Genomic DNA, 20,159 nt, shown 5'->3' with positions numbered 1-20,159 from the left:
AGCCCAATATATTCCCCTCATGAGCGATATTGTATAATTCCTTAAACTCGTTCAGAAATGAATTAACAGACACAAAAAGCAAGTATAAGATTTAAAAGATTTATTAGAACTGGGAAAAAAAACATTTTTTTTCTCTCCCTTCACACAGCTGCCCACTTTTCCCTTACTAAAAATGGCCGCCGATCGCTGCTACCAAGACGTCACTTCTGCCCGGAAGTATTTGTCCGGGCTCTGCACATTGGAGGAAGTGGGGCGGTGACATGGCAGCAGTTGTCATTTAGTTTCTTTCGTAGTTCTGCTGCCCGGTTCGGACATGATCCCGTTCACCGTGAATATCAAGCTGTCTACTCGGACCCTGACAGGGGCGCTGACCCAGCACAACAAGGGGGCTCTGGACTGGTGAGTTCCGGGGTCAGAGGTCACTGACAGCCCCAGACAGAGGTGTATTGTGGTTGTAGGTAGAGCCTCTGTCAGGTGTTTATTACATGAAGCAAGGTTGGAGGAAGCAGTGGTTAGACCTCATGCACATGGGGTGTCTGATTAGTCCCTATGATTGCCAGAACTCCTGGCAGAAGAGAAGCAGCTTAAACAAAATTCCATTGGTCAGAATATTAATTCATCGTGGCCATTGGAATGCATTAATGCTCAATCAATCAATCATCATTTTTTATTTTAAAGATTTACAATATCTGAACATTAAGTCATTATACAAGATGGCGATAAATACTGATTCACTGGAATCTTTGGTGTTTTAGTGATTTTCAGAGAAAAAGAAAACATTCTTTAAAAAGTGATTGGAAAGGCTTTAAAAAAAAAAAAAAATAATAAGCCTGTTATACTTCCCTCCTCTGTGCAGTTGGTTTTGCACAGAGCAGCCTGGATCCTCCTCTTTGCTGCTGCTCCTGGCCCCTCCCTCCTATCAAGTGCCCCCTCAGCCAGCAGCTTTCTATGGGGGCACCCGAGCCGAGTCACAGCTCCGTGTATCCATTCAGATGTGGTGGCCTGGCCCCGCCCTCTCTCTCCCCTGATTGGCTGACTGATTTGACAGCTTTGGGAGCCAATGGCGCCGCTGCTGTGCCTCAGCCAATCAGGAGGATTGTCCCGGACGGCTAAGACACTCGTGGACGTCGCTGAAGAGAGAGGGGGCTCAGGTAAGTAATTAGGGGGTGCTGGGGGCTGCTACACACAGAAGTTTTTTATCTTAATGAATTAAAAAAAACCTTCTGTCTTTACAACGCCTTAACTGTTCCCGCAACGCACTTGAATCGCTGGCGGTTCACACTGCCTGATGCGAACCGCTGGGAGTGTCAGTACAATTTTAATGACACCCCCCCCCCCCCCAGATCGGTTCGCATATCGCAGTTCTAACTGTGAATTCGGACAGGAATCGGATCTCATGGGTGTGAACACCCATGAGATCCGATTCTGGTTCAGACAAAAAAAGGGTCCAGCACGAGTGTGGTCAGAATGAAATGCAAAATCAGCCATACAATCTGATCTGCACAGCAGTGCCATGCGAATCACATGCAATTTCTGACATCGCTACAGTGTGAACCGGTCAATTCACTAATAAGCATGTGTTAGTGGTACTATTGTGTAAAAAAAAAAAAAAAATTGCAGGAATGCAACAAATGCTTGTAATACAATTTCATTATGTCTCTTCTACAATAATAAGACACACAGTAAAAAATTGAAAGCTTGCATTTGAGTAGATAAATCACACATTTGGGATCAAGGGTGTCCCTGGGATGCTGGCATCAGTATCTATCTTGTGGCGGGATGGTAAGGTAAAGGTAGCTTGGATCAGAGGGGAAGCCATCGGCCGCAGTGGAGCCAGCGTGGAACACAAATGGCGCTAATACTGGATAATAATGCAGGGAACCCTCCTGACGTCAGTTCCGGTATTGGCCCTATTTGCAATCCATGCTGGCTCCACTGTAGCTGATGGCTTCCCCTCTGGTCCAGGCTACCTTTATGGGGGTGAATCAAAATTATATATTTTTTTTTTTTTCATGATTAATCGTGCAGCTCTAATGGACACATAGGCTTTAATTGTTTTGTTTTGTGTTTACAGGCTGAAAAAAAAAGGCCTGTAAACGGGGAGCACATGAGGCCTAAAGCCTCGTACACACGATCGGATTTTCGTCAGGGAATTGCGTGATGACAGGCTGTTTGCCTAAAATCCGACCGTTAGTACGCTCCATCAGACAATTGTTGGCCAACTTTCCGCCAACAAATGTTGGATGGCAGGCTAGTAAATTTTCGGCGGACAACGGTCTGTTGTCAGATTTTCGCATCGTGTTACACAAGTCCGTCACACAAAAGTCCAAAGTACAAACACTCATGCTCGGAATCAATGCTCACCAAACACAACATTTGCAGAAGGTGCCCAAAGGGTGGCGCTCAAGAGCTGAAATTCCACGTAGTACGTCACTACGTTCGTGTTTGTTGGCCAACAATTGTTTACCATTTTTATGCAAGACAAGTTCCTGGCACACGCCCTTCGGACAAAAGTCTGACACTCACTCTGTTGGTCAACAATCTAATTGTGTGTACGAGGCTTAAGCCACCATTCACACCTGATTGTTTTGTACTGCCAAGGGCCACAGCCAGTGTTTATCAATGGTGGCTGTTCAGGTATGAGTGCTCAGGTATCTGTCGCTCCAAAAGCTACATTAGATACTTTTGAGGCAGGATTGGTGTTTTTGGTCCCATAGACTATAATAGGATTCGGAATGCCTGAAAACGCGCAAATCAGACACTGCTTTCTTTTTTTCACGCTAAAGATTTATTATTATATTTTTTATTTATTATTATATTTCAACAATTGGGAGCTGAGTAGAGCTGGACGATCCTGGATAAAATGAGAATCGCAATTTTTTTGCTTAGAATGAAGATCAGGATTCTCTCTCGATTTTGAAGAAATTTTTTATTTTAAAGATTTACAACCCCTGAAAATTAGGTTATCAAACAGGATGGCAATATGATAAGACATAATACTCTTTGCTTCAATCAAGTTTAAAGAAATGTAATGAAAAAAATAATGTAATGTGGAAAGAAATTTAAAAAAATTACCATTTAAAGTGGAATTCCGCCCAATAGTGGAAGCTCCACTTGTTTGTTTCCCCCCCCCCCCCTCTGGTGCCACATTTGGCACCTTTTGGGGGGCGGGGGTACCTGTTTTTGACAGGTACTTGTCCCCACTTCTGGGAGACCTGGCTGCGGCGAGGTCCCCCGGAAGTTCGCCCCCCTCCTCCTTCCCCTGCCACCGGGCCAGTTAGAAAGTGCAGCACGCTGCACTCATGCGCAGTAGGGAACTGGCCGTGAAGCTGAAAGACTTCACAGCTGGTTTTCCTTACCATGAATAGCGGCAGAAACACTGAGAGGCGATCGGAAAATTGGCTGGGGTGCTGACATCGCAGGATCCCTGGACAGATAAGTGTCCTAATATTAAAAGTCAGCAACTACTGTATTTGTAGCTGCTGACTGCTCATTTTTGGAGGGGGGGGGTGGCTTTGGCTCCGCTTTAAGTTATATTAGGCTTTCCTTTTTTTTTAAGTACTTGCCGAGACCAACCGTAACTTTTTTGTTCACACTTCGGCTGTCATCAATGGTACAGCATTGAAAAGCTATTTTACAAATGAAATAAAACTTTTATTTTTTTTTTATTTTGCGCTTTTTTTTAATGTGAAATGTGTAAATATATGTTAAAGATGTAAAAATATTAATGAACAAAAAAATGTTTAATTATTAATAGTTTATAAAATAGAAGTAAATAAAAAAAAAAAAAAAAAAAAAAAACAGCAGGAAAATAATAATTAAATAGAAAAGGAGAATAAAGAGTTAATAAGACTTAATAAGTGGTTAAACAAAGATACAATTTAATAAAAACCCAAAAAATATATCTTTTATTTTTTTACTTGACAGGGTTGCTTTAACCATTTCAGCCCTGGAAGGATTTGCCCCCTTAATGACCAGGCCATTTTTTGCGATACGGCGTCGCTTTAACTGACAGTCGCGCAGTCATGCGACGCTGTACCCAAAACAAAATTGACGTCCTTTTTTACCCACGAATGGAGCTTTCTTTTTGATGGTATTTGATCACCTCTGCATTTTTTATTTTTTGCGCTATAATTTTTTATTTTTTGCTATCTTTAGCGACATTGCGGCGGACAAATCTGACCCCAAATGAGACTTTTTGGGGACCAGTGACATTATTGCATTGATCAGTGCTTTAACAATGCGCTGATCAATGGAAAAATGTCACTGGCAAGGAAGGGGTTAACACTAGGGGGTGTTCAATGGGGTTAAATGTGTTCCCTGGGTGTGTTCTAACTGTAGGGGGGATGGGCTCACTGGGAACAGTAGATCTCGGTCATGTCATCTGGCAGAACAGGGAATCACCTTGTTTACAAAGGCATTTCCACGTTCTGCCTCCGTACACAGTGATAGCAGGTCGCCGGCGGACATCAAGTCTGTGGGACCCACGGGCACACTCCCGCTATCCTCCTTGCACGGATCGGCATACAGGTACGTCGGTTTGCGCAGGAGAGCTGACCCGCAGCAGTAAATGTATGTGAGCTGGTCGGCAAATGGTTAAACTGACTTCATTTGCAGACCAAAGTTCGTCCCTTTAAAGCGGTTGTAAACCACTGGACTTCCGTGGTTTAAAATGATAATAAAGTGTGGCGCTAACGAACAATAAAACACATGTTATTAGTCAGGTAACAGTGATATCTATAAAGGAATGTCAGATCCTAAGGTGTGTACTTATTATATTAGTGATAATTTTTTTGCAAAACATCCCAAAAAAATCAAAGTAAAAAAAAAAAAAAAAGGATAAAATATAGAGAATATCTGACAGCTGTGAATGCTTGGGTGAGCATTCACTGCTGTCAGATATTCTCTATATTTTATCCTTTTTTTTTTTTTTTTTACTTTGATTTTTTTGGGATGTTTTGCAAAAAAATTATCACTAATATAATAAGTACACACCTTAGGATCTGACATTCCTTTATAGATATCACTGTTACCTGACTAATAACATGTGTTTTATTGTTCGTTAGCGCCACACTTTATTATCATTTTTTACATTTACAACGGTCAGATTGTTGTGTCGGCTGCTTCACTATATACTCCTTAGGAGTTGGCGCAATTTCTACACTTTACATTCTTCCGTGGTTTAAACCACCAGCTCCATCTTCACCTGTCTTCTGGGTTCGTGGACTCTGGCTCTGTGACTGGCCGGAGCCACGATTGGGAGTCACAGATTACGGCACAGGGCTCGGAAGGAATGGCACGGCTGGCCATTCCTTCAGAGCACATGAACCGGTGACGTCACTGGCTGCATATAATGTAAATATCTCCTAACAGGCGCACGTTTAGGAGATATTTACACTACCTACAGGTAAGCCTTATTCTAGGCTTACCTATAGGTAAAAGTAATGTGTGGAACTTTACTTCCACATGAATCTGTAAATTAATACACAGAAAGATGCAATGTTTCTTTGTATCTGTCTCTTTCAGCACTGAACAATGTTGATAAAAAAAAAATAAAAAAATACAGCTGGCAATGTTTGACAGCTATGAGCAGAGGAATGGCTCTGCACTTTTTACATGAATTGTGGAAATGCTGGATTAAAGATTGTGTGTGTGTGTGTGGGGTCATATTGAGATCACAATCTTTTAACGATTAATCGTGCAGCTCTAGAACTGAGTTCTGTATTTAGAGAGGTATAAGTGGTATGTTTCATGTAATAGTCATAATTGCCAATTTAGTGAGTATGGTGATAGGTGAAGCCCATATCTATTGTGTATTTGCTTTCTTTTGCATTTGCTGCTCTGTGCAAAACCATTACACAGAGCAGGTAAGTAACACATTGAACTTTACAAATGGCGTAAGTGTAAATGCAGTCCTTATTGGCACCTGAGTGTTTTGTATCTCGCAGTGCCAAAATGCTCAACATGTTGAATCTGATGTATTTCATTGGTCACCATTCATATGTGCATTCAGTTGGCTCCATTCAATGGGACTTCAACCTGATTGCGCAAAAAAATGCATTTTCAGGTGGTCATTTTAATAAAACTATCTGGGGCAAAAAAAGGCATACTTGTTACTTGTGACAAGCTGCAGGCAGCCCATATTAGAAGCACATTGGCTTTACAGACTAGACCACACAGCTGAGTTTGACAGGTACACAAGGATGATTGCACAGACCTGGATACACAGGCTCTGCATCCGTCCATGTATCTGTCAAACTTGACTGTCCGAGTGCTTCCATTCACTAATATGGGCTGCCTGCACACAGCTCACCACAAAACAAAAACATTAACCCATGGCTCTTTACACTATATGGGACTAAGCATCTGTGTGAATGAAGGCGGTAATCAACCTGAAACCCAAAATGTAATATGTTGCAGGTTACCAATCTCTACATGTGGTGGCTGCATTTATTTTATATTTTTAAGCCTTTTTTTCCCTTATTTTGTTCTGGTGATCCAGCCAGTAACGCAATTCCTGACTCCATGCACACTGAAGTTCATAAATGGCTGTTTTTGGGAGTTTGGGCATTTTTTTTTTTTTTTTAACAGCCCATAAACTCCCCTCTGTGTTATCCTATGTGTCCATGCACACATGGACGTTTTTGGATGTTTATCAGCAGTGGAGTTTATGGGCTGTTTTCTGAACGCCATAAAATCGCATTCAGGAGTTGCTTTTCTGACCACAAAAAACGCCAAACGCTCAAACGTGGCTCACCAGCGGTTTTTATCCATTGAAAAAAAATAAATAAAAAAATGCTAATAAACACTATTGCAAAAACGTTGGAAGACTCCCTGCAAAGCTACTGGTGTTTTTATAACGTTATCTTAACGTCCAGTGTGCATGGAGTTTACTGTGTTTGCATGCTGGATGGTGGAGCAATAGTGACACCCTTGGACAGCAGCATGCTCAGTCTGAGGGAGGGGAGTGTTAGGAAAGCCGTTTTATATGGTCTTGAAGCAAAATTTCAGCTTTTCCTCCCTGCTACTACTATTTGTTTTTCTTTTTCCTGAAGTGGGTACCTATTTCTGACAGGTACCCGCTCCAGGGCATGTTGGGACTATTCCCATGCGGGGGGCAACTCTCCATGTGTGTGTTTTTGGGGGGGGCGGGGCTTTGAATATTTGTTCCTGAAACATTTTAGGGGCTTTAAGGGCCTGTATGGACGGCCTTTTGTTTGCTTTAACCACTTGCCGACCAGCCGCCACAGTTATACTGCTGAAGGGCGGCTCTATTGTGCAAACTTTGCGTAATAGATACAGTGTGCAAGAGCCAATGCACATGGCCAGCGGCCGCAATGTCCGCCAGCCACCCTCGATCGCTCCACAGAGAGGCAGAACGGGTATCTGCCAGTGTAAACAAAGCAGATCCCTGTTCTGTCAGGGGAGTACAGTGTGATCGTCTGTTCCTAGTGATGAGGAACAGCGATCTCTCTTCTTCCCGTCAGTCCACTTCCCCCCATAGTTAGAAACACCTCCCTAGGACACACTTAAAAGAGAAGTATGGGTTTTTTGTTTTTTTTTTATTTTTATTTTTTTTGCATAATCATACTTACCTAGGTGGATGCAGCATCAGACCAATGCTGCAGCTGTCCCCCACCACCTCTTCACTGAGAATTGAGCCACCGAACACCACCGATGGCTTGTTTCTCTCAGCTCCCCGAGAGGAGAGACGCTGACTGTCAGTCAGCGTCTCTCCTACTCTGCTCCTCCACACTCATTGGAGCGCTGAGCTGTGGAGGGGCGGGGAGCAACTGTCTCAGCGTCTCGCTGAGACTGCCTTTCGTCAAGGCAGCTGGCGGATCCAGACTTCTGAAGTCGGGGTGACGTGGTTTCTCGACCGAACTTGGTGACGTCAGCAGAGAAAACGGGTCACAGGAGTGCAAAAGGAATTGCACTCCTATAACCCTTAGGAGAAGCCCAGCCTAAAAAGCTCAGGCTGGACTTCTCCTTTAACCCCTTGATCGCCCCCTAGTGTGTTAACCCCTTCCCTGCCAGTGTCATTTATACAGTAATCAGTGCAATTTTATAGCACTGATTGCTGTATAAATGTCACTGGTCCCAAAAAAGTGTCCGATCTGTCCACCGCAATATGGCAGTTCTGATAAAAATCGCTGACCACTGCCATTACTAGTAAAAAAAAATAATAATAAAAATGCCATAAATCTATCCCCTATTTTGTAAACGCCATAATTTTTGCCCAAACCAATCAATATATGCTTATTGACTTATTTTTGGTAAAAAAAAAAAAAAAAATTAAAATATAAATAAATATAATATAACTATATAAGAATACATATTGGCCTAAACTGATGAAGAAATTTCGTTTTTTTATTTTATTTATTTTTGGATATTTTATTATAGTAAAAAATAAAGTGTTTTTTTTTTTTTTTTCAAAATTGTCTGTCTTTTTTTGTTTATAGCGCAAAAAATAAAAACTGCAGAGGTGATCAAATACCACCAAAAGAAAGCTCTATTTGTGGGGAAAAAAAGGACATCAATTTTGTTTGGGTGCAGCGTTGCATGTCCGCGCAATTGTCAGTTAAAGCAACACAATGCTGTATCGCTAAAAATGGCCTGGTCATTAAGGGGCTAAATCCTTCTGGGGCTGAAGTGGTTAATTGGGCTTTGAATTCCCGTTCAAGTTTTTGTAGCTGGTCAGAAGCGCCTGATGGTGATTTTTCTAAATGATCACAGAAGCATCTCAAAATGGTTATGATTAACACAAGTTCAAAGCTCACCTTCACAGGCCATAATAAACTTAGGGCCCTTTCACACTGGTGCCTCCGTGAAGCAGAATCCGCTTGCTCATCGGGGGGAGATCTCTCCCGCGCTGAGGAATTGTTCAGGGAATGTTTTTGCATTTTCTATTAGTACCATTCTCTGCAAACACCAGAACTCAATAATTTGGACACCCCTTATTCTATGCCGAAATCTTTGACCAAAGCCACTTCCTACTCTCTGAAGAGTCTATTAGACCATGCATGACTTGATTGTTATAATCCGTGTTCAGATCGGTCACATTTATATAAATAATAGGTCATTTTTTACTTTCTTCAAATGCTCTTTATAAAGTAGACTTAGACTTGGCTCCTATTACTGGGTAGTGAAGAAATTACCATATATACTCGAGTATAAGCCGAGTTTTTCAGCATATTTTTTTGTGCTGAAAATGTCCCCCTCGGCTTACACACGAGTCAAGCACTTTTCTGCAGCAGAGAATGACATTTTCCAAACCGACTTTGGGGCCCCGTATCTCAGGGCCACTTGGTGCTAGGAACCCCAAATTTGGCGTGCAAACCCAACTACAACATATCCAAAGCTGGGGTTCCCAGTACCAAGTGGCCCTGAGATACAGGGCCCCAAAGTCAGTTCGGAAAATGTCATTCTCTGCTGCAGAAAAGTTCTTGACATTTTCCCAAACCGAAGTTGGGGCCCCGTATCTCAGGACCACTTGGTGCTAGGAAGCCCAGCTTTGGGTATATTGTGGTGCTAGATCCACTGGGTTTGCACACCAAATTTGGGGTTCCTAGCACCAAGTGACCCCGAGATACAGGGCCGCAAAGTCTGTCAACTGTGTCCATCTGCAGCAATGTCATTTCGGGATCCTTTGGGTCCAGAGACCCCAAATTTTGGCTGCAGCTAGGGGGCATCTAGGAACCCTTAACTACCAAGTTTGAAGTTCGGGGGACCTATGGCTGCAAATGGGCACAGTGAGACAGAAAATGGGTATTGTTGACCCTCTTTTTCCACTTACAGTAGCTGTGCATTTCTCACCCTAGGCTTATACTCGAGTCAATACGTTTTCCCAATTTTTTGTGGTAAAATGAGGTGCCTCGGCTTATATTCGGGTCGGCTTATACTCGAGTATATACGGTAAAAGTGAATATGAAGCTTTCAGTACCTCATATGAATGCTTTTCAAACACAAATTAACCTAAAAGATTGTGCTGTCTGTGTCTAAAATTTCATGCATGGGTTGGCGTTGGAGTAATAAGTGTATAGTCTTTAATATATGCAGACAGATTAACAGTACAAATCCAATAAACGTACTTCCAGAACATGGCCATAAACAGCCATAGACCTGTCTCATTCAAAATGTAATTACCTTTTCTGCCTCTAGCTTTCTTTCCATTGCTTGTACTTGTTTTATTCCTTTGCTGCCTCTGTCTCTTCATACCACGTCCACGTGCGTCGTAGACTAAGGTCCTTATACCTAGTGCATTCACTCAGAAAGCAGCAAGTCAGAAACGTATATCTCTCCTTATTCTCTGTTTATATTGTTCCTCCAGACAAGGGCAGATGGGAACTGTTATTCAAAGAATCTAAAGAAATGACATTATTTGTGTAGTATATAGAAAACTCATCAGTGGCTGCCACAAGGCCAGTGTTGTGTGATGTGCCTGTGGATGTGTCACTTTGTAGTAGAGTTCTTTGTTGAATAATGCGAAAGAAATACCTGGTTTGTAGATGGTGATTTCTCAAGTTGCCATTGAATTAACAGTAGTAATGTAGGGGCTGGAAGATTGAATCACAGCACACAATAGGGATCCGGCCATTCAACACCCCCAGAAGTGTGTTTGATGTAGCAGATTCTTCAGCAGCCGTAGCTTTTGAAAGCTGCAAAGATCTGAATTGCCACCCACCGGAGAGGTATTTTGTCTCTTTGTTTGCAGACAGCTTTATTTTTCTATTTGTATAGACAATGTCACATTACTAAAACTGGAGAGTGCAAAATCTGGTCCAGCGCTGCATAGGAACCAATCAGCTTCCAGGTTTTTTTTTAAGTGAACAAGCTGAAGTTAGAAGCTGATTGGCTACCATGCACAGCTGCACCAGATTTTGCACTCTCCAGTTGTAGTAAATCAACCCCAATGTGTCCAACACAATAAATGACATGCACTCTGTTGACAGAAGTTTAATGGCTCTTTGGTTGGTTTAGCCCAGGTTCACAATGTTGCAGGATTGAAATTTTATTCCGGCATGTCAGTCTGACGATTTCAGAGACATCTGTGCGGTTTCCTGCACAGATGTCTATTGAAATCGCAACTGAAATTGCCAAAAGTAGTACTGATTCAGAGGGTTCCATTGTGGGCAATAGACGCCGATTTGGCATGCAATTTGACATGTCAAATTGCATCAGCGTGAACCAGTGCTGACACTGCAGTCAGGTTAGGAGCACATAGTACATTTTTTTTAACTAGAGGTTGTGGAGCCATGAAGACGAGGGTGCTTTTTCTGGAGGAGAGAGATACTACACAAGCCGGATGGGTTATTAGGAGTTGAAGGAAAGGATGTTGGGTAAGGAGGAGGGCCTATGAGCATCAACGTTTTTTTGGGTGCAGGAGACAATGTAGTGAGTGTTGATTGAACGGGGAGTTATAGGCGTTGGGGTTGCTAAGTTTAACTCATGTAAAAACGTTTTTGCTGCTCCACACCTTTCTCTATTATGAAGGGGATGCTGTTTGTTTCCCTGTGCTCCTTCAAATAAAAGTGATTTGAAACACCTTTTGCAGGTGATGCCTAAAATTTGACATGTAGCTCAGTGCATACTACTTGGAAAAGCTGTGAGCCAAGCACACATGCTATAATACACCCCCCCCCCCCCAACTGTTTTATGAACCTACATAGCTGGCCATATTGCCAGAAAGGGGCATTTTACTTGTTCAACATTGTTAGAAAATGACTGTGGTTGCAGACAAACAGATCATTTGTAAAGACACTGCTGATGTTGCAATGACTGGTGTTAGCGATCTGGAGGAGCGTGACCCCATATCCCCGAGAGCATAGCGATTGACTTCTAGACCCAAACACTATCCCAGGGAAGGAGGTGATCTGCTCCTCCAAATCCTGAAGGGCTGTGCAGTGTGGACAGCCACGGAGCAAAGGAACAATGAGGGAGTCCTGGTAAGGTGAGTAAGACGAGTTCAGAGGTGGCCCTTTGCAGAGACGCATACACTATACCCTGCATGTGTCTCTTAAAGTATAAGTGCACCTTTTAAAAAAAAATAAAATAAATGCACATCTTTTTGCAGGTAAAATTTTTATTTATTTTACTTGGAGCCTGGAAAGCATTGCACTTGTTTAGATTAGGGGTGCTATGCAGAACTCCTGCAGACTTCTTATGCCGCGTACACATCAGCGGACTTTTCAACAGACTTTCGAATGAACGGACTTGCCTACACACGATCAACCAAAGTCTGACGGATTCGTATGTGATGACGTACGACCGGACTAAAATAAGGAAGTTCATAGCCAGTAGCCAATAGCTGCCCTAGTGTTGGTTTGTGTCCGTTGGACTAGCATACAGACGAGCAAACTTTTCGACCGGACTCAAGTCCGTCGGAAAGATTTGAAACATGTTTTATTTCTAGGACTGTCGGACTTTTGGGACAAAAAGTCAGCTGGAGCCCACACATGGTCGAATAGTCCGATGGACTCCGGTCCACCGGATCTAGTCCGTCAAAGTCCGCTCGTGTGTACTCGGCATAAGTGTATCTGTCTTCTCGTGCAGGCAGACAGATACACACTGATAGGAAGAATAAATGAACGCTCAATAGCATCATAGTGGTTCATTGAAACTACAAGGCGAAAACCGTAAAAGTTGCTGGGACTTGTAGTTTCCCATTCACAGAGGACTGTGAATAAATGAAGTGGGTGGGCGGAGCCCTGTCATGCCCAGCCACATTATTTTCAAACCATGACAGCGGGTGCCTGGAGAGGCTGCAGCTGCTGGAATATGTTATATGTTCCACCCTAAATAACACATAAGTAACATGTATCAAAAAGTGAACTTCTCCTTTAAACCAAGGGTCAGCAACTTGTACATCGTAATCTACCTATTTCTTTTTGTTATATCCCCCCCCCCCCCCCCAATGTCTGCACGCCAACCCCATACTTTTCAATTCTGTGTTCTACATCTTGAATATGTATCAATGAATGCAGGGAGCTGGGCTTAGATTTTTTATTTCTTTAGGCCCCTTTCGCATGGGCTGTGTCTGTTCTGCTCAGCAGGGGTTCTGTGAACCGATCCTCTGCTGAAGTGGAGCAGAACGGGACAGATGTCACTTTTTTTTTTTTCTGCATTTCAAAACCGCAGCTTTCCAGACCCGTGTTGGATCAGTGGATGAAAATGGTCGTTGCTTGTGTTTGCATCATGCCATCTCAGATCTGTCACATTTAGGTCCTAAAAAATGGAAAAGGATGCAGACCGTCTCCCGCACCCCCCCCCCCCCCCTCCTTTTTTTTTTTTTTTTTTTTTGATTCAAGGAGCTGGAAGGACTCAATGGTAAAGTTATGTAAGTGGATGAATGTCTTGTTTTCATCTGCCTGCACATAGACTTACATGGAGCTTCCGATCAGGTCTGCATGAAACTATGATGGGTGGGCCTGATCAAACCACTAGTGTGAATGGGGCCTTATTTTTTTTGATGGTTTTAATACAGATTTGTTTATAAATTAAAAAAATGTGTGCTAAATAGATACATATATTTTTAAAACAGTGGTGGCATGCCTAATTGCTATTTCGCCACGTGATGTCACTCCATGTAAAAAAAAAAACCCCTTTATTCAGTCAGAACTGACCCACTGGAAGTCCCCGCCTATAGCTGCACCCCTCTGACGCAATCATCATATTTGAACTTAATAGTAGAGGGATGGTAGCGTGACATCATTAATGTGCGGCCCTTAGTTTTCTGTGTCATGAACTGCATTTAGAAATCCAGGGCAAGTTTGAATCTGATTGGTGTCTACTGGAAGAATGTAAAGGTGCACTCCAGGCAGGTAGTTAAAAATGCAAATAAATGCAGTATATGTATACTCATATAAAAAATAACGAAGCATCTTTTTACATTGGCCGTCCTCTCAATCGTTCAGATGGGGATCTATGAATAGCTCTACTGCTAAATTGGAGCAGAATGAGACAGAGATCGCTTTTTTGACATTTGTGCCTGATCACTTTTTTTTCTACAATTTACTACCAGAACTTTTTATATTATGTTGGTATTCTGCTAATTATTATTTTGGGATTTTCTGTTATTTTTCAATCTGTTATTTATTCTATGTTGTATTTCAGGGCTGAAACAACTAATCGATTAATCGACAGCTAATCGATTGTGAAAATAGTTGTGAACTATTTTCATAATCGATTAATCGGCCAGCCGATTAGTTGGCCTGCATACAGAATGCATTATTTGTTTACATATCAGGAAATACAGTGCAGCACACATACAGCTCAGTACACCATTTATACATGTCAGTAAGTGCCTGAGAACTTTTGAGTGTTTGAGGAGCAATGCCTCATGGGACATGTAGTCCTGGGGAGGAAGTGAGTGGGTCTAAAGGCAGAAGTTTTTTAACTTGCTATAGGGCCACGCTATACTATAATTTGCAGCTTGCTACTGGGGCACTCTGAAGACAGGAGGAGCCAGAAGCATCGGTGGGGGACCCCAGAAGAGAAGAATCAGGGCTGCTCTGTGCAAAACCATTACACAGGGCAGGCAGTCTGCGGGCGGGAGGCTTATCGGAATCGGAATTTGATAAGAGGGCCCCCAGATCCTGACCCTCCACCCTATGTGAATGAGTATGGGGGTACATCGTACCCCTACCCATTCACCTGGGGAAAAAAAAGTGTCAATAAAAACACAGTAGACAGGTTTTTAAAGTCATTTATTAGGCAGCTCCGGGGGTCTCTTGTGACTGCGGGGGTCTCTTCCAACTCCTCTGCTCTCTCTGGCCTCTTCTCCCGGTCTCCAGTACTTCTCCCGCTCTTCGGTTCGTCTGCCGGGCTCCTCCGCTATCTTCTGCTCTTTTGCGGCTCTTTTGCTAGCGTTGGCCCAGTCTTCTCTGTCGTCTTCTTCCCTCTTCTCTTCTTCCGATGTTGACACGACGCTCTATCCCGCTGTAATGCCGTGTGCGTGGTGTGCAACGACTTATATAGGCATGGTGCGTGGTCACCGGGTGATGTCACCCGGTGACCCCGCCCCTTATAACGTCACAGTCCCATCATGCCCCAGGCGGTGACGTCATAAGGGGCGGGGTCACCGGGTGACATCACCCGGTGACCACGCCCCATGCCTATATAAGTCGTTGTGCACACGGCATTACAGCGGGAGAGCGTTGTGTCGACATCGGAAGAAGAGAAGAGGGAAAAAGACGACAGAGAAGACCGGGCCAACGCTAGCAAAAGAGCAGAAGATAGCGGAGGAGCCCACCAGAGAGAGCGGAGGAGTTGGAAGAGACCCCCGAGGTCCCAAGAGACCCCCGGAGCTGCCTAATAAATTACTTGTCTAGTGTGTTTTTATTGACACCTTTTTTCCCCAGGTGAATGGGTAGGGGTACTCATTCACATAGGGTGGGGGCCCCCTTATTAAAGGGGGCTCCCGGATTCCGATAAGCCCCCCCGCAGACCCCGACAACCAACAGCCAGGGTTGTCGTGAAGAGGCCCTTGTCCTCATCAACATAGGGACAAGGTGTTTTGGGGTGGGGGGGCTGCAGGGCGCCCCCCTTCCCCAAAGCACCCACCCCCCCCCCCCATGTTGAGGGCATGCGGCCTGGTACAGTTCAGGAGGTGGGGGGCGCTCGCTCGTACCCACCCCCTTTCCTGACCGGCCGGGCTGCATGCTCGGGTAAGGGTCTGGTATGGATTTTGCAGGGGACCCCCACGCCGTTTTTTCGGCCCCCTTTCTGTACATCCCTTGTTCCCTATGCTCTTTCAAACTGCTGGTTAACTGTTTGTTTAAATTGAGTCCTTACCTTTTGAGTAAATGGGGATTTTAAATCTTAGCGACATCAGCTTTTTTGTAAAAAAAACAATAGATGTTCCCAGGTGCAGGGGGGTTGGACATGCTGGAACTGCACATCACATTCAAAGGGTAAATGTGCTTCCCAGTTCCCCCCTGTACTGACATCAGTCCTCTTCTCTTTCCAATGCGAATTGCCTCGGTCACACAGGCAGTAACACGGACACCTAAAGAAGGACCCCAAGCAACATTGATCCCACAGCAGGGCTTTAAAAGACACTTCCATAGTGGGTAAGATTGAATAAAGACAATAGTCCATTCAGTTCAACCTGTGTAGGTATGTCAGTGTTGATTTTTTATTTTTTATATCCCTGTATGTTGTACTTTTTAAGATGCACATCCAAGAGTCTTTAAATAGCTCAACACTCCCCACTGACACCACCAATTCTGGAAAAGAGTTCCACATCCTTATCGCCCTGACAGTGAAAAACCCCCTGCGCAGCTTAACAGAGTTGTAAAGTCTCAAGGTTTTTCACCTTCATGCATTCTATGCATGAAGGTGAAAAACCTTTTGTGGTGCAGCTTTTACTTACCTGAACCAGATCTTTCCAGCATCAAGAACGAGCCCAGCAGCTCCAGCCGCTGTCTCTGGTCCTCATTGGATAGATTAATAGCAGCAGGAGCTATTGGCTCCCACTGCTGCCAATCAAATCCAGTGACATGGGGGGGCGAGTCCGAGTCCTGCTGTCTGTGTCAATGGATGCAGTAGCAGGACTCGGGAGCGCGCCCGCATAAGTGCCCCCATGGAATGGGGCTCTCCGTGGGGGGGCACTCAGTGCAGAGGAGACCCCAGAAAAGGAGGATCGGAGCCGCTCTGTGCAAAATCCTCGCACAGCAGAGGTAAGTATAACATGTTTATTATTTAAAAAACAAAACAAATACCTTTTTAAAATCACTTTAAGAGTAAACCACATCTCCTCCAATCTCATTGTGTGGCCCCGTGTCCTCTTACACTCCCTGAGACTAAATAGTTTTTTTCCTGCGCTGTGATCACCATTGAGGTATTTGTAAATCGCTATCATGTCCCCTCTCAAGCATCTCTTCTCCAGTGAGAATAAATGTAGTGCTTGTAGTTGTTCCTCGTAATTGAGGTCTTCCAGTCCCCTTATTAATTTTGTTGACCTTCTTTGGACTCTCGCCAGTTCCAGCACATCCTTTCTGAGGATTGGTGACCAGAACTGGACAGAATACGCCAGGTGTGTCCTAACCAGACTTTTATAAAGTGGCAGGATTATAGTTTTATCTCTGGAGTATATCTCTTTTTTTATGCATGCTAAAATTCTATCAAGCTGCAGCTTGATATTGCATGCTATTGCTCAGTCTGTCTTCTGCTAGGACCCCCAAACCTTTCTCCTTCCTTGATTCCCCCAGAGGTTCTCCCCCTAGTGAGCAGTTTGCATTTGTTTTTAGCCCCCAAGTGCATTACTTTACATTTCTCCACATTAAACCTCCTTTGCCATGTAGTTGCCCGCCCCATTATTTTATTCAGGTCTTTCTGTAAAATTTCCATATCCTGATGCAACGTCATTGCCTTGCTTATTTTTATGTCGTCCGCAAAAACTGAGATTGAGCCATTTATCCCATCCTCTACGTCATTTATGAAAAAGGCCCCTTTCGCACTTGTGCGACTTGGGACTGCAAAGTCGCATGACAAGTCTTACCCCATGATTTTCAACGAGTACCATTCATATCTGTAAGACTTCAAGTCGCAGCAACTTCAATGTAGTCCCTGCACTACTTTGGTCTGGCTTTGATTTGACTTGAGGTCCATAGACCACAAAATTACACAGACCTTGCTTGACTTTCAGGTCGCACAAGTGTTAAAGGGGCATAAATGAAACAGAATTGGACCCAAGACCGAGCTTTGGGGTACCCCACTTACCACTCCAGACCATTCTGCGTACACGTTATTTATCACCACCCAGTTTTCTATCCAAGGACAAACCCTATGACCATACTTGCAGACCTCAGCTTGTAGATTAAGTGTTTATGGGGCACTGTACCACATGACAGGGCTCTATATAAGTAACTGTAATAATTAAAAAAAAAAAAAAAGGCAGAAAAGCAGTACAATGGGGGACAGATTGAGATGAGTAGCAAAAGCACGTTTCTATATCTTTAAAATTGGTTGTTCATTGTTTTTCCTTTTTTGGCTGGTGTTTTGCTTTAAGCACTGGATAGGTGTGTTAGGTTTCCTTATGGCATCTCATGATTTGTAAGCGCCTAGAATTCGAACCATACTAATAAAAGCATGGAAAACAAATAAAAAAGGGCCTAAAAGTCAATCAGATTATTCAGTGCATGGTTCTTCTTCCCATTAATAAGAAAATGCAGTTCATTGTGTGAACAGAACTTAGATTTTCTATATTATTTGTGCCTGCAAGTTTAAATGAAGATGGCATTTTATATATACAATAGATGTGGCGTTATACCTGCTGAATGGGTAGAGGTCCATCTCAGTAGTGTTTGCAGTGAACAGGCTCCTAATCAACTGCTTTCTTTCTAGGGGCTGTCAGGGTTTAATTGCTTATGGCTGTCACTCATTGGTCCTCGTGGTAGACCCCAGCACTGCACAGACTCTTCAGGTTTTAGAAAAACACAAAGCCAACGTTGTCAAGGTAAGTGGGGTGGACTTCTACCATAATAAAGGTAATCTATATATTGAATAAATATCTTTAATGAAAAATGTTTATTTAAAGGTTAGTTGTTTCCCAGCCTGTGTATGTATTTTTGCATGTATTAGGAGAGCACTCCAATCCCCCAGGAAGCACTGTCTGTGACCTTGATATGAGCATCACTCCCCTACCACTGCCACCCAAGTCCGTTTTGATAGCTGGGACACAGTTCAGAGGTTCCTGATTTTTGAATGCTGTAGATATTTTCTTAGATAATTCTCTAGGGGGGCAGCAGCATGAGAATTCAGAAAGCATGATGATCGAGTCTATGCTGCTGGTCACCTGGTGGATTTTCAGCAAAAAAAAGACTTGCATTAGATTAAGTACCTCTTCTGTTATTGGTTTTTGGTGGAGTTTCTCTTTAGGAAATTCTCAACAAATGACACAGTATTAGACACAAAAATGCATATTTTATTTTACCATAGTAAGATTGCATACAATATATTAGTTATATAGGTTAAAGAACCAAACAAAATGTTCTTTCCGGTACCTTCCAGCATTGGTAAAGCTACGCAGCATGCTTCTGTGTGTTTGTTTTTATTATTCAGTAACAGAAGTGTAAAAGTAAAGGTCACGGTTTGTCCAAGACACAAAAGTAGAACTTCTGATGAAAGTACATTTTACATCTGTGAGGCAAATCACCGGTGGGAGAAATAGAACACATGTGAACAAGAGTCAGTGGCTTGTGGAGTTTAATTCCTAAAGCGTCAGGTGGGAGAACCTCTCAGATGATGATCAGAATGAACAGAGCAGAGGCAGATGTAGTCTAGGTTCTCTAGGAAGCCTGTGGACACCTATCAGGAAAATGTTACTGGTTAAAGACTGAATAAACATGCCAGTTGTGAGCTGGTATAATAATTACATGCAAATATACCAGAACAGTTTTCAGTACAGGCATTCTGAGTTACATATATCCAACTTGCATATGACTCATACATACAAACTGAGGCAGCGTGAAATCGCCTCCGGCCACTTGCGCTCCACGCTGGTCCCGGAAATCGCTGGGTGGTCATCCTATTGGCTACTGGATCCCACTCTGCTGGACAGCTCTGAGAATCGTGGACCACTGTTGCTACTGCAGGCTGAGGACGCACAACAAGCAGGCATGTCCTGCTAATGATCCTTTATATCAGGCTCTGACTCTCTAATACCAGTCCCATCCTCTCCAAGTCCATCATCCTCTATCAAGATTGTTTAAGGTTGTACTGTACAGTATTTGAAAATGTTTACCACTTGCTGAACGTATTGTGTGTGTGTGTATGTGTATGTGTATGTAGCGCTACCCCCGCAAGGGCTGCTGTAATATACAGGTCTTCTGTCCTACCCCAGTAATGACTCGCCCTCACCTGGATCCAAATAACACCAACACACCGTTTAAACCTTTAGCTGGGCTTTATTAGAACTCACAATAAGCCCTGGAAAGAGAGAAACTGATTAACAGGGTACCAATATTAAATGCAATGATATAATATAACCACTCAGCAAATTTAAAACAGGATTGATGTTCGTTCACTTCAACCGCCTGTGAGAGGCCTTGCCTGAAATGCACTGGTGAGCGAGCTGACCGAGCGGTGAATGAATACTGTCAGTTGCACAATACAAAAAAAATTATGTTCAACAATTACCCAAAAGAGATATTACTGAC

The 20,159-nt window shown here is 43.3% G+C and overlaps 1 protein-coding gene across 1 annotated transcript in view; it reads left to right on the top strand.

Moving 5' to 3' along the window:
• Positions 1–218: 218 nt before the first annotated feature.
• The window catches only part of WDR11 (WD repeat domain 11), a 166,846-nt gene continuing 146,905 nt past the window's right edge, over positions 219–20,159 (top strand). The window contains exons 1-2 of the mRNA XM_073596233.1: positions 219–399; positions 18,346–18,457. Coding sequence (XP_073452334.1) covers positions 314–399; positions 18,346–18,457 — 198 coding nt within the window. The 5' untranslated portion in view covers positions 219–313. The remainder of the gene's footprint in view (positions 400–18,345; positions 18,458–20,159) is intronic.

The sequence above is a fragment of the Aquarana catesbeiana genome, linkage group LG08 (assembly GCF_042186555.1).
Source record: "Aquarana catesbeiana isolate 2022-GZ linkage group LG08, ASM4218655v1, whole genome shotgun sequence".
In the NCBI taxonomy this organism is placed as follows: domain Eukaryota; kingdom Metazoa; phylum Chordata; class Amphibia; order Anura; family Ranidae; genus Aquarana; species Aquarana catesbeiana.
The sequence above is the reverse complement of the archived record's forward strand: the minus strand, read 5'-3'. Positions and strand labels throughout refer to the sequence as shown.